The sequence below is a fragment of the Lepisosteus platostomus genome, chromosome 2 (genome assembly GCF_059453375.1).
Source record: "Lepisosteus platostomus isolate fLepPlt1 chromosome 2, fLepPlt1.hap1, whole genome shotgun sequence".
NCBI lineage: Eukaryota > Metazoa > Chordata > Actinopteri > Semionotiformes > Lepisosteidae > Lepisosteus > Lepisosteus platostomus.
Genome location: NC_142612.1, coordinates 64,780,577 through 64,796,181, shown reverse-complemented (window position 1 = coordinate 64,796,181; position 15,605 = coordinate 64,780,577). Strand labels below are relative to the sequence as shown.

Here is a 15,605-nt window from a genome sequence, read left to right as displayed (position 1 = left end):
CGCTTATTTGGAAAATGCGACTGCAACGCTCTGTGTCGATGGAATTTCTTGCCACTCGTTTAGCTAATTGTCATGTCTGTACAATCATGTCATGTAATGAAACTAAACCAGGTGCAGCTCCTGGTTTAGTTTCATCTCCCCTAGAAATTAGTTCTTCAGTTCTGTACTGTGAAGCTCCAGTCCACAGATTTGGCTTGCCTAGGGATTGCAGAAGACGAGTAGGTATTTGAGATGGTGCTGGAGACCTCTCTATCTCTATTGGCAGCACCTTCTCACTGGTGTGTAACTATTTGCTGCCTCGAGGACTAGTGCCTTACAGTATGTTCAGTGAATCTTCAGCCATTTGGGCCTTGTTCTGAAGTTTTTACAGCACCATTGAGGAACATACTCCGGTGTTAAAAGGCTGAGTAATGCACCTGTATTCCAGAGAAGGAAATATTTGCTCATGTTTTATACTGTAACGCAACGGGGTTCAGGCAGGCGCCCTTGCCGCATTAGGTCGGCCCCCCACACCATCGGGGGCTCGAACCCGGGACTCCCGCGTCACTCAGCAGGGACCCAGCCCGGTGAGCCAAAGAGAGATCTCTCTACAGTCCAGTAGCTGTAGTCCTGGTATCACAGGGAAGGGCGGCGACGTCACCGCTCTGGTAAGCCGGCTCTTACACAGTGCCTGTCGGCCGTAAGCGTTACAATACTTTCACGAAGGATTTTTAAATATAGTACCGTAGAGTAAAACATAAAAGGCGAGGTAGGTTCCTCAGTATTTTTCGATCTAACAAAAACCCGCTGGTTAGCACTGGAGTGCTTATAAACACGATGAAATATAGTCCTTGAATTCACTCGTAGCTGTGTGACGCATTTAATTCATGCAAACAAAAACGTGGTTGTACTTCCAATGTAATAAAAAAACGTCTGGGTTTTGTGTTAGGAGTGGCCACTAGATGGAGATGTTTACAGTTAGACGTTAAACTCCTGTGAGACCCTTTTGGAGCACGAATATGAATCACTTAAGATATGTAGATTGTTTAGCTCTTTAAAAAGCACAATATTACAATATATTGCAGTAGTCTTTGTATAATAAATTTAAAATAAATGTATAATAATAAATTTAAAAATAACCTAGACTGAGCCTTTGTTTAAACTACAGGATGATATGCACTGTCCTAATCAACTAATGTGGTTTGTAATGGATATGAGCTTGTTGTTTATGAACACAGGCAGAACATACTAACTCCACACAAACAGAACCCCACGTCTAGAATTTAATCCCGGGCCCCAGTGCTGCGAGGTAGCAATGCTGACTACAGCCACCCTTGTAACAATAATGCGAATTATTCATCTTAACTGATGGGTCGCAGTTATCAAAGAGGCGTCTTTCTCCATTATCCTTTTATTGTGTTACGATAAAAGACTGTAGGATTTTCAATGCTGCATTTGGTTTACTGCTGATGGAACGCTAGAATCTTTGGCATTAGCAGAGTATGGCACGGACAGGTGTAGTGCGATAGTGAGATCCTCCACTTCTCTTTGCTAAGAAGTGCTGCTCCATCTTGATCTCGTGCCTCTCCTCCATTCAATGACTCACGTCAGAAAATTACAGACAATGAGGAGGAAATGTATATTCTGATCACAGCATGGAAGCATAGAGGGAGGGTAATGGAGAGAGACAGTTATAATAAATCACAGGGCATTATAAATTATAACGCAGGTTAAGACTGGTTTCAGATATGCACATTTTAGAATATCTGGATGTGAGGAAGATGGGGTGCAGCTGAAAGACGTTGATACTGTATTACTACAAAACTCATCCTTTTTTACTTTTTGGGTTTAACATTTTTACTTTTTATTTTGCATATTGTAACGCAACGGGGGCTCAGGCGGGCGCCCTTGCCGCATCTGGTCGGCCCAAAGTATAGGTGGCTCGAACCCGGGACTTCCGCGTCTCTCTGCAGCGACCTAGCCCCGTGAGCTAAAGAGAGATCTCTCCACAGCCCAGTAGCTGTGGTCCTGCTATCACAGGGAAGGGCGGTGACGTCACCCGCTCTGGTACGCCGGCTCTTACACAGTGCCTGTCGGCCGTAAGCGTTACATTCTCCCCCGCTTAAATCGCCGTCCCCGGCGAAGGGCTATCCCACCCCGCTCTGACACCAATGTAACGCAACGGGGGCTCAGGCGGGCGCCCTTGCCGCATCTGGTCGGCCCAGAGTATAGGTGGCTCGAACCCGGGACTTCTGCGTCTCTCTGCAGCGACCTAGCCCCGTGAGCTAAAGAGAGATCTCTCCACAGCCCAGTAGCTGTGGTCCTGCTATCACAGGGAAGGGCGGTGACGTCACCCGCTCTGGTACGCCGGCTCTTACACAGTGCCTGTCGGCCGTAAGCGTTACAATATATTCACGACCAAATACATTTCCAAAATGTGTAGAAATGGAATTGGGAAGACTATTTTAAGACACTGGTGAATCAGAACAGAATTACACAGAATGACAGAATGTCCTCGCTGAGCTTTTTTTTGTTAAGATTTACACTGGATGTGAAGATTTTTTGAGTTCGCAAAAACGTTGCTACTGTCATTGTTTCTTACAATAGTGCTATTTAAAACTTAAGCTTCTGCTACTCTAATTGGATAAAGTGGTTAGAAGATGGATGGATATACAGTATAAGCTCAGAAAACATAAAATTATACATAAAAACCCACAAAAAATAAATATTAGTGATGTTGTCAGAGCAGCAGAGATGACAGTCCATCTTAATCCATGTGTGTGAGATCAGGAGTGGTGTTTTTTTTTTTAAACTAACATCACTTTATTAACCCTTTATAATTTCTTGCATGAGGAATGATCTTTTCACATACCCCAGCTTGCTCTCCATGAGACACACAGACAGGGAGAGAGTCCCTCCCTGTAAGGGCACAGGGTCTGCCATTGTACAGCACCCCTGGAGCAGTTGGGGTTAAGGCCTTGCTCAGGGGCCTAACAGAGTAGGATTCCTCTGCCAGCTGCAGGATTTGAACCAGCAACCTTCCAGCCACAGGCACAGATCCTTAGCCACAGAGCCACCGCTCCACACTAAGCTTGGTGAATTACTCTCCCATGTACCGTTGGAAGGATCAAAATCCTTTGCTGTTGCAAAAGCTGCCGGACATTGTGGATTGTGGTGGACATTGTCCTGTTCAAGGCTTGGATGGTCAGGCACTTTGGACTAACACAAACCAAACTATAACATGGCTGAATATGTTAACCCTGTGTTTTATTTTTCCTTTTAGGTCGATAATCGCTAGCTGTTACAATTACCTGTGGTTCTTACACATAAATTGTGGCACTAGTTTATGCAGCTAGGTTTGTTGGAGCAATCTGGATAAAGGTCCTTGGTGTAATGTGCATCAACAGTATCTGCACTTGGGATTTGAAGTCCAGAGCCCATTGTAACACCTTTGGAAGTACACTAATGGGGTCTGTGTGACATCTGAAGTGATTTAAAGCACACTCGGCTCTTGATAATGCTCATCATTAGACAGCTGTGGTATCAATGTTTATGGGATTGGGGCTCTCCTGATATAAACTGGTGGTTGCTTAACATGTCTTTCTAATTATCTGACTTGTCCAATAAATACATCTGGACTACACCTTGTAAGTACAATTCGAACAACCTGTGATATGTTGTGATTCTTGTCAGCAGTTTTCAGGCAATTGATTGTAGTCAATACCATGTGTGAATCACAAAAATCAGATGCTATGTTTATAAATTCACCCTGTTTGCCATGCAGTATACAGTATATTTAAAAGAATAAGTTTTGCACAAACACAACAACTAATAATGACTTATCGCATAAACTGTCCTCATCTGTTCTACACTGTTCCAAACAAATCAAAGATCTTGTTACACAAAATATAAGAATGTTCCACAGTACTAGTGAATACAAGGAATATTTTGGAAAGTCTCCAAGCAAGCAGAAATGGTTACAAGGGGTGTTCTGGGGAATGCGTCAATATTAATTGGATGCTCAACCATTTAGACATTTGATTAATCTCGAAGAGCCGGCTAATTCATTCTGTTACTTTGGACGTTACGAAACGGAGCACAAGCATTCCTAAGGGTGTGTGGAAGCAGTGTGAGGAATGGTATTGATTTTTCTTATTTTTATTTTCCCTTGGATACGAGTTGCACTCGTTTGGTTGCAAAAGTGAAAGATCAGAAAAGTAGCTCTGCAGGCTGCTTGATTCATCAACGGCCAGAAAGGAAATGACATTTTCCGAAAGGTATGAGAAGATATAAACAGTACAAAGCAAGGAAGAAACAATCTAGGCCTTGGTTTAATTATACCCTTTAGCATCACTGTCCAGAGTGAAAACTCTAATCCCAGCAAATCACACTTGCACACAATGATAGATTAACCTCCACTATAATAGGAAATTATTGTGTGTTAGGCACGTAGTTGCCTCAGGACTGATGTAGATCTATTGTATGACAACATCTTGTACTGCAAACCAAACTGATTAATACTGAGATTTGAAATGGACATTCATAATGTGAACTCATTTTGTTCTGCTTTGCTTTTTGTTTTACTTCGAATGTAATTTGCTTTCCGTCTGTGCACATTAAGCACAGCAAGATAAAATTGTTTGTTTTATCAATACCCACCACCCCCAATGACTTTCATTGACTTGGACTTCAATACATTTCTGCAGTATAGTTTACATTGCCCTTGAAGAACATGAGTGTACAATACAAACAAAACTTAGCGTGAAATATACATTTTTCTGCCCCACTGACTTTTAAAAAAGTTGTCATTGATATTTCTGACCCATCCATCCATTGTCAGGATTACAATTATACTTAATAAGGGTTAGAGCCATCCAGAGCCCATCTTGGAAACACAGGGTAAAAATAGAATTATACTCTTGACTGTGAATTTGGCCTTATTTATATTGTATACTTCAGTAACACTTTATAATGAGGTCACACCTATAACATTTAATAAGCAATTTACATAATATTAACAAATAAAGAATAATGACTTATAAAAATGTAGTCTTTAGTTATAAATCTAGATAAATTAATACTCTTCCAAGAAAGCAAAAGCTATAGAAAGCAACCTGGTAAATGTAATAATTTTTTATTGTCATCAAACAGTGAGGCTTTTTGTAATGGTGTATGCTCTTCAATATTTACTATAGAGGAATATATTTGACTATAGAGTTTATAATATAGTGTTGAAACCAGGTAGAGAAGGAGTTGTCAAAGGGTTCAGACCTGAGCTGTAATTTTGCATTTGTTTGTTATTCATTGCGATTCTGCTCCTTAAGGTCTTGCAATGATGCTCAGCTTTCACCTGACTCATGGAAATGTGTTCATGACAGGCAGTAGATTGTAGGAGTCTGGGATTGAAATGATACAGATTAGTCATTGTTGTATACCTCCTCTTCCTGGGATATTACCAAGCAGACTGCAGTCTTTAAAATTCCACCTTCTTAAACCTTCGGGTGTGCTCTAACTGACAAAGGAATGTGTGATCAGCCATGCCTATGCCATACAATCTAATAATGAGTAAATGGTTTTAATCTCATTTCAAAAAGCTGATCTGGATTAGAGAAGTCCAGACAATCTGTTTTGCCCACAGGATCCTTGCCCCTTCAGTAAAAAAGACAGGGGGAAAAAGAGGACATTTAGTTATGAATGATGCGTGCTAAATTAGCTCTTCCTGCTTTTGTGGCTGTGTGTGTATAAGTAGGTTGTATCCCTAAAGGCTTAAGACTGTCGTCACCTGTCGTCACTGTGAATCAGTTTATGAAAGTGAGCTGGAGCCTGCCTCCTCCTTCAGCCACTCAGCCAGCCAGTTTGCTTATCAGCGCTGTGCAGCCCAGCTCACTTGATCTGCTGTCCTCTCAGCGTCACAGGCGGCAGAGCGCTACAGACAGAAACAGTAACAGCAGCATCAGCAGCAGCAGCAGCAGCAAGAGATCCGCAGCAGTGAGGGCTAGGTCGTCTCGAGCAGTGTCAGCATGCCATCCCTACTGCAGCTCCTCGTTCTCCTTGGTATCAGCTACTGCCTGTCCAAGCCCCTGGCCACCCTGCCTCCAGACCCCTGTGAGGGCAAGCCATGTCTGAACAACGCCACCTGCGTCCCCTCGGCCGGAACTTCACCGGAGATTCAGGCTTACAACTGCACCTGTAGCCCAGGGTTTACTGGGCAGAACTGTGAGGTAAGGTGGGGGTTTTGTTATCAGTGTCTGTACAGTTTTCACAAACAGGCCTTGGCTTGCATTAAACAAAAGAAAACTTAATGTCTGCTCTTCACTTTCCTCTCGGTTGCTGTTATGCTTGATGTGTGCATGTGCCGTCAATTAGATCTTTAAATATTAAAATGCCGTTACTCTGGCAAACCAACTGTGATCGCAGGGCTGCTGGTAAGGAGCTACTGTTACAGCACTGTGAACGCTAAGGAAACTGGAGGTGTCATTTTTGTGAAAGTACTACACAGCAACATTTAGTTGACGCCTGTTTTAAAAAAAAAACGTTTCCCTTAGAGGCTCTGGGAATATTAATTCTTATCTTTTTCAATATCAGCATTATTTTTAAAGAGTCAATGCTGTACGTACAAAATAGGTCACAAAGCAGTATCTAAAACCTGTTTTGAGTCTGAAATTCCAGTTCCAGAGTGTTAACATAAAATGTGCAACCATCAATATGGTGAGCAGTAAGTACAGTAAATTAAAGAAATAGTGAAAAAATAAATTTTGAGTTTAGTTAGTTAGACCTAGTTCCTATTTTGCCTTTTTTGAAAATTGTGCTGATAATGTGAAACTGAATTATAGACGGGACTGCACTAGACACATCAAGTTAAAATCTGGTCAATTGTGCCAAACGGTGTTTAATCTGGAACCTACAAGTGATTAGAGTATTTTGTCTAAGAGCCCTTTTATAATTTGACTTGAGGGGTCAACCTCTGACACTGCCATATTATCTGTTTCCACTGGCAGAAAAATAAATAAGTCTCTTCAGAACTCAGCAAATCAAGCAATTACTACAGGCCATGTATTTAATCTTAAACTTTAGGCTGATTTGCTAATGAAAGCCTGGAAAATGTCCACTTCGTGCTGAGAGGTATTCAGGATCTGTTTCACTGGATCCTTCCAAAATAACTGTAAGCTGCCCTCTTGCATTCTACGATACGCCTCGTTGAGATTGCATTTCCGAGCTGTTTGGGCTTTTTTTTTTTAAGAAGTCAGAGTCACAATGAAACTCATTACCGTTCATTAGCTACTGTAGATTTTACTTTTTCTGTGGTGGTGGAAGGCACGTGTTTTTTTTTTTGTTAGTTTGATAGAGAGCAATCTCCATATCTGCATCCTGTGAACGGCTGTTGAACAGTACTGTACGTATGTCGCCATCTGAGCTTGCACAACAGTTACCAGTGTGGCAGAGACAGGCTAGAAGCTAATTGGTTGAGGATTGCAAGAATTTGAGGATAATAATGTTGACTGGATTACAACTCTGCACCTGCTCTGCATTGTTCCAGGCTATACAATGTACTTCCTCTGTATCGTAGTCTACTACTATGGGCTTCAAAGAAATTTTCATGAATCCCACAGGAGACATGCATAGTTTCAGAAAATGCTATGTGTATTTTGGTGACATTAATGTGGGTAGTGTGATCAAAACCACACTTTTTTAGGATAGGTTACACCTCTGAAGAAAAAGCAGTAAAAGGATGATACCAGTCGATGTCTGTAAAGCTGTTTTGCTTTGGTATTGCAAAGATAAGGTCTCGGTGTTAGCTTACATATTTTTGGGCTTTGTGAAAAGACAGAATATAATAGTAACAAAATACCAAATTTTTAATTGGCAGTTTATGAGTGGATCAAATTTTGATTTCATGTTGCCACCATTGTCTACAATGTCCTATAAAATAGGTTATTTATAGATCAGGAAGGTGGTGTTATCCCTTTGGATAGAGAAGCCCTGATTATGACAGTAATCAGTGGGCCAGTATACACTCAATTTGCAAAATTCTTAAGGAGACTCTTTCTCAACTGATGTGATGGATTAAGATGCATAATTGCAAAGTGCACTTTGTATTATTTACGTATGCTGTGGAGATTCTACTGACAATTTTAAAGCACATGAATTTAGAGATCGTTTAATGGTCACAATAGAGTTTAATGCATTATAACTTTGAACAATCCCAGATTTGTGGTTAATGGTATCCTGAGCCTACTATGCAGGTGGCTTCACATGGAGCGCCTTGTCATCTAGTTGCTTCATCAGCTGTTGGCTTCAGTGTATGGGGCCAGGGCTGGGCACTGTCTTCTATAGCAGTCCCATCAAAACATTGCTGAGACTCCAGTGCTTGTGTGGCATGTCACACTGCTGGTACAGCAATGTTTGTCCTGAGTTGAAATGACAGCACTAGGCCTAATGAGCCTGCATGCCACTTTTGAAGGCTATTCTGAACTGTTCAACACTCCCATTGATTTGGGGAATACAGACCTCAATCTGGACAAGTTTGATATCATTATTGCTCTGTCTATCTGATCAAGTAATGAAGTTGGACAAACTGTGGGCAAGTGTCCAAGCTGATGATCCAAACATTCCCCCAGCTAATAGGTTGGTTAGGATACTTATGATGTCCTGAATGGTGACCAAGCCCACAGAAATGGCCTCTTGTTATTTTGAGTGGAGGTTTTCACCACCAGAAAGTTCTGGTGGAGGGGCCCTTCACAAATTGTCCCTCAGGTGTTCCCAGGGTTGCTAAGGCCAGGAGAGGGGCTACAAATGTGGACACCTATTCTTTCCACTGGTCAGACCTACTGTGAAGTAATTAACAAGTGCCTCAATATCCCAATCTACACCTGGCCAACACAAAAAGCAATAAGCATCCCACTTTGGTGCCAGTCATAATCTACAGATGTGGACAGTGCTACAAAATCAAGGAATCAAACCATTGTCCCACATCACAAACAGGTGCCTGTGTATGTACTCCACTTTGTAGAAAATGGTGAGTGAGGATGTCTGCTGACACTTAACGCAACTGCAGAGCTCAACACCGGGCATTATTCCGAAGTAGTTTTACTTGCATCAGCTGACAAACGTGCAGGGACTACAGCACACATTTATCTGCCAAATAGAGATTGCAGAGACAACATAGCGACAATTAGGAGGAATCCTGAATGTCTGCCTTGATGTCAAATACTTGTAGGATGATATAAAGGGTCAAAAGATATTGTTCAGAATAGGACCTGGGACAACACTATAGGCAAAATGGTTCTGTGTAGGCCATGTCCTTCGAAAAGTGATGGTTTATTTGAACCCAAAAGGTTTTATCCATACATATCCTATGCTGAGAAGACTTATATCTGAGAAAGTGATTGAGAACAGTCCATGACAACAATAGATTTTGACTCAGAGATGTCATGGTCAGTAGTGAGTAGCCAATTAATGACAGCCTTCAACAACGCAGATTCAGTGATGTGGTACAGCTGGAAATCTGTCTAGAGAGGCACAAGGAAGCTATTTTCTGCACATTAGAATGAAAAGAGGTGGATAACAGCTGGGACCATCAGAATGAAGTGTTGATTTCGTTAAGAAATTACACACAGTGGTACTCAACTGATTCCTATATTTGTAAACATAGGAAAGCACTGAAAGAAGTAAGCGAACATCAGAAAACATGTTTCAAACAATAATACATTGATGCAACTGAGTGATTTTAATAGAATACACATACACATACTATAGTCTTTTTTCCAGCTAAATATATTTTGTTAATACATTTTTTACTTAAAAAAGGTTTGTACATGTAGTATTACATAAATCGTTTTGTAATAGCATTCTTAAATTAAACCTTTTTATTGATTTTTTTTAAAGATTTTGCATCTGTCATGTTCTGATGTTGTTATGATGCAAAGTCATAAACTTGTTTTACAGACACAGCAGCTTGTATTTTTAATGGAGGCTCATGTTTTTGTCTGGAACTGGTGACTGAATTTGAGGCAGAGGGAAAGGAAGCGATGTTTGTAAATTGTGCTCTTGACCCAAGAAACCAGACCCTGAAGTAATATGATGAAATGTAAAACAGTGCTCTGCTTGACCCAGAATGCGAATGGTTTACTAGATGAGGGTGGGTTAAAATGCGTTTGCTTCAGTGTTTCAGGAACTGAAGTAAAGCACAGCATTCTGTGTTTTAATTATATATACAATATGTGTTTATTGAGCAGTATTTTGCTTCTAGTGTAGCTCTAAAGAAAACAACTGTAAAATTAAGGTGAGCTACTGTAACACATTGAGATAACCACAAATGAAGTATTACCACTTTGTATCTGTTAACAGTGCTTTGATTTGTGCAGATAGGCACATTTTTTACTGTCAGGAGCAATAATGAAATCATGAATTCCTGTCATAATTGGAAAAGGACTGAGATCTTTTGAGATTTGGAGCTGACGAATATATGCTGTACTGTACAGCACTGTTCCATGGCATGCTCTTGGAATAACGAAAATCTACAGGTTCAAATCATTACGTATTGGTTAAAGGATTCCCTTTATCCTGTAGTGTATCTGTTTAATCTAGTAATTTCATTAAATGTTCAACTCTCAATTTATAATCTCTTTCTTTTTTTCAAGTAGACGTCTGTACCGTCTGAAATGTGAATATCCGTACTAGTATTCACAGCTTTTAGTGGTAATGTGTACAATTCCAGATAATGAAAACCAGCAATATTAAGATACAAAAAGGTTCATTTTAGTTTAGAGTAACTGCTGAAAAACACTGGATTACCATTAACGTAGAAGAATCACATGATACATGGATGCATATGATGGGTTTCAATTTATCCCCTACTGTCATTCTCACTTCATTGCCCATCAAAACTGAAGCTGTTCACCTCTTAGAAACTGTGCGTCTGGAACATTGCAAAGCAGCAGTAAGAAGACACATAAAATACTATGAATCCACTGAAATGACCACATCATGATGGTCCCGCCACCCCTTAGGCTGACTTGCAGTATTCTTAAACAGGGTCGTCTTCTGTCTCTGTTAAGTGCCCTAGTTAAACATAAAACTACTGTTTTAACAAATGTCTTGTTTAGTTGCTATGTTGGATTCCGTACCAGCAGGTCAATTGGCTTCTGGGAAAATTGGCCCTGGTGTGCGTGCGTGCGTGCGTGCGTGCGTGCGTGTGTGTCTGCCCTGTGATAGACTGGCATCCCGTCCTGGGTGCATCCTGCCTTGCGCCTGTTGCTTTCTGGGATAGGATCTAGCTTCCCCGTGACCCCTGAATTGGATTAAACGGTTAGAAAAGGAAATGGAAGGATGGGTTGTGATGGAAAAGTAGAGTGAAAATAATCAAGCTTCTCTGTTCGTCCCAGACTGCTTCCCTCTGTTGAAGCTTCTGCCTCTGTGTGAAAACACAGCACCTTGCTTTAGTGGTGTTGTCTTGTTTTATGCTGGTGTTCCCTGCCACCATACTGGGGCCATGATTTGGTATACTAACACCAACTAAAGCCACAATCTAGTTTTCCTTAGAGGTGTAACGACACAGTTCTTTCCGGACCCTATGCGGACGACACAGTCCGACGGAGTGGGGAAACACTGGGGAAACGTCATGCAGGAAAACGGGGCTGAAGACAAGGGGGCGTGTCCAAGGTGCGCTGGTGCACGGGGGAGGTGTGGCCGAGGCAAACGATCCAAAAGAGTAATCCAAAGAGGGAATCCAAAAACACACGAGTAAGTCCAAAGCCAGGAGATCCATCAAGACAAGGAATTAAAAACCATGAACCGGGTCGGAACCGGCGGACAGGGAACAGGAACGGGAACCGAGGTTAAAACCTTAACGGGACCAGGCGCTTCCTGGTCCCGGACTCGCACGATATGGAAATCAGATGCAGAGCCCGGATGAGCGTCAGCGCCTGGCTTTTAAGGTGGGCTAGGTAAAAGGGGCTGGAGCACCCTTAAGGAGGGGGGACTATAATCGTGACAAGAGGTCTATGAGTTCAATACTAACCTGCCCCAGCTTTGCTTGGCATCTGAGATCTAATGAGAACATGCTGCAGGGTTTCTTCTGAGATTTAATAAGAGCAGGTTATAAGGTGATAATCCTGTTGTCATGTTCATAGTAAATGATCCTGGTAAAAAAACATTTAATAGTGTGGTAACCTTGTTTGTTGCAAATTATAATGATATTGTGCTTTAATTCTAGTTATTAGACTAGAATTTTTTATTAAAAATTCAGTGATGCCCATTTATCATTGCAGTTTGAAGCAAAATTAACTTACTTGAATTCAATTGAAATGTAAATTTCAGTTCTTTTTAATTCAAATACTCCTTTATTCCACATTGAGTGAAATAACAGACATAATTACGCCTGATAAAGAGCTGAGGTGCCAAAGAACCTTTGTATTTTATTCTTAAATTGGAGATCGACCCAAAGTACCGGCCCTGATTATATGTCTGGAAAAAGTGTCATCATAGGGTTGGAAAGAGGTGGAATTACACTACTGGGGATCCTATTTTTCATTTGTTTTACTTTTCTATCAGGATACTGTATGATTAGGACACCCACCTAGCCTTAAAAAGCGATGCCACATTAATGTTGGCGAAATGAACTGCCTCTTCATTGAGCATGTGGGGACGCAAGAAGTCACATTGCAGTTCAGTGTGGTTCTGAAATAAGTTTATCACAGGCGGCCATCTGGAGAGCGAGCAGTGAGACACCATGTTCCCTCATTCCACAGCTCCAAAACCACAGAATTTTTCCTATGTGCTTTTACACCCATAAACGCAACGTTAATAGGTTGCCTTTCTTACCATAAAAGGTGTGTTTGGAAAGCAGTTCCAAAAAGGACATATCTAGAAAGAGTGAAAATTTCAACGCCAACGTAGAAAACAATGTTTCTGACCTCCAGAGCGGCCAGCCTTGCACTGTCCATCTGTCACACATCTCTCATGGCCCCAGGCAGTTAGAACGCCGACGCACACAAGGTGTCCTGTTTTTACACTCATCAGAAAGCAGTAGCCATGCTCCTTCATTTTAACGTGCTGAGAGTACGCCAGCCCCACTCCTGTGACGAGCTGACGAAAAACCAACAAGATGAATTTCTCATTGAGCTGCCTCTCATCCTCAGGTAGTTGAGGTAGTTGAATCTGTGGAAGAAAATAGTTTGATACGTGCTTGATATACCAAATCTGTTTAATCTATCCATCCATCCACTTTCTAACAGTGTCATCCACCTCAAGGTCATGGGGGAGCCAAAGTCTATCCTGGCAAGCAACAGGCACAACACTGGGGGGGAACAGCCCCACCTTGGGCAGGATACCAGACCATCACAGTGTCTACACACACAAACTCTTATCAGGGCCAATTTTCCCAGAAACCAATTAACCTACCAGTATGTCTTTCGGCTGTGGGAGCAAACTGGAGTAAACCCATACAAACACAGTAACAACATCCAAACTCCATGCAGAGAGCACCCCAGGTCCAGAATTGCAAGGCAGCAATGCTAACCACTGTGTCACTCACAGATCTGTTTTAGATCTGTTTTATTCTTTTATTATTCAATGTATACACGTTGTTAGGAAGAGAAATTGCATTTTGGAGTTTTTCTTGGCAGTATCAACCATGATAGCAATATCAGTGCTTTTCTGAACACTTTAGTCATGACTATAACAAAACTAGGCAGATTGATGGGGAAAGTTCTCGGACAAAACAGGATTGTCTAGCCACATTGACCTGTGACATCAAACTTAACCAGAGGACAGTATATTCGCTCATACCTCCTAACGACTTTTGACTGATTATTTATATGTAAGTTCATTCCGCGTCCGGTTATAATGTACATCACAACTTTAAAAATATTTGGGACCCCTTTTGTGTCTTACAGTATGTGTTATGTATTTATCTTCATAAATGCTTGGCAATTTGTTTCTTTTTATGGTTATTTGAAAAACTGCGAAGGCTTTACTTTTGGTAGATGGTGACATCTTGAACAAATACAGTGCTTTTATTTACTGGATGTGAAATAGAGCCTGCATGGAGAAATAAAAAAAAACTTGTGCATTCCGTATACACAGTGCTTAAACACAATAGAAATCTGAAAAGGCAACATCTGTAATGTTCCTTAGAGGCTAACTTGCCTGTGGTTAGATGCATGATTTTCCCTTGGTACAGGATATATTTTCATTACCTATATATTATACTCTTTGCTTATGTAATCAGGGGATTTAAGGTAAGCCACGCATTTTAGAATAGCTATTTATATTCAGGATACAGTTCTAATGTCTGTTATATATTTATAGTGGTTCAAAAGTCTTGAACACTTATTATATCAGAAGACTGAAGTCTGAAATGCAACAAAAGCAGTTGAAAAAAATAACCTCTGAGAAGCAATGATTTCTTTTGGTTCTTAAGCATATGTGAATCTCATGTCTTTTTACACAATTGTGAGCAGACAGTGCAGAAAGACCGAAGCTATTGAACCATTGAACCATGTTAATTTTACATATTGAGATACAGATGGTCAGAAAAACTAATTCTGGTTTTCTCAGAGGCGTCAGAGGTACCCAGAGAATGTAAAAGTTGAGTCAAGAATGAATCAGTCTATGTGTTACAGAAACTGTTGTAATCAAAGCTAAAAAAGCACTGTTCACATGCTATCTGTACGATAAGTGTTATAGTGTAACTGTCTCTCTGGCAGTTATGAGTACTGATACCATTTTTTTATTTCATTTTTCAGATGAATAATTATTCTTGTAGCAAACAATAAGTAAATTAGCATCCTCATGAGCTTTCAGGAGCTTTTTGTTCTAAACAATAATTCGGTATAGCAAGCCAAATCTTAATAAGTTAGTATTTCTCCTTTCTCTCCTCTAAACTTTGCAAAGTTGTCTTATACTGTCTTTATTTAGCTTCCTACCTTTTCATGCTATCGCATCTACGGTGTACGAATTGGATGTATCGAACTAGAAACAGCTTTTTGTATTAAAACAACAGCACATTTTTGTCTCCACTAGATTAAAATGTATTAACAGACATGTTCTGCCATCACACTCTGTACTTTTGTCCTTCGCTGTTCTTGTAGAGCTTGTTTCTTAGCAACCAAGCAGCAGTGCCTCCACCTCCTGCTACCCACTGTATATCACTGAATGAATTCCAGCCATGATTAAGAGAAGGAGAGGAGAGAGATATGGGAAGAAAAAAAGATGAGCCCAGACATAATGATACAATTATGAGCACATTAACAATTTAATTCAAGACAGGAAACTTCAGGGTGGGAATATGATGACAAAATCCCTGATTCAGGGTTCACAGATACATTGATTCATTCTCTTTTAGTGACTTGTTCTCGTTCTAGATGGAGCCCACAATTGATTGGTGAAAGAGAGGAGTCTGGTACAGAGCCTGTGAGGCCGACAGACAGCTGGAAAAGCAGCTTGGTCATTGCTGCTCCTGGGTCTCATCTTGCCCAGGATTGCTCAGCTGTCAGGGAAATCAAGGCTCTGTCTGACACTGTCTCTAGCTGGTCACCAGCCTGTCTGGCAAGGACAGCTGTTGGCAGAGGAGACTGCTAATGAGGAAAAATGTGTGTCGCAAGAAGCTTGCAGGAACCTAAGCC

At 41.0% G+C, this 15,605-nt stretch overlaps 1 protein-coding gene across 2 annotated transcripts in view; it reads left to right on the top strand.

Moving 5' to 3' along the window:
* The first annotated feature begins 5,803 nt into the window (after positions 1–5,803).
* The window catches only part of dner (delta/notch-like EGF repeat containing), a 70,578-nt gene continuing 60,776 nt past the window's right edge, over positions 5,804–15,605 (top strand). Inside the window, exon 1 of one of the 2 annotated variants that reach the window (XM_088613029.1) lies at positions 5,804–6,200. In XM_088613029.1, the coding sequence (XP_088469155.1) occupies positions 6,000–6,200 (201 nt within the window). In that variant the 5' untranslated portion in view covers positions 5,804–5,999. The remainder of the gene's footprint in view (positions 6,201–15,605) is intronic. The other variant, XM_088613018.1, reaches the window with a different exon arrangement.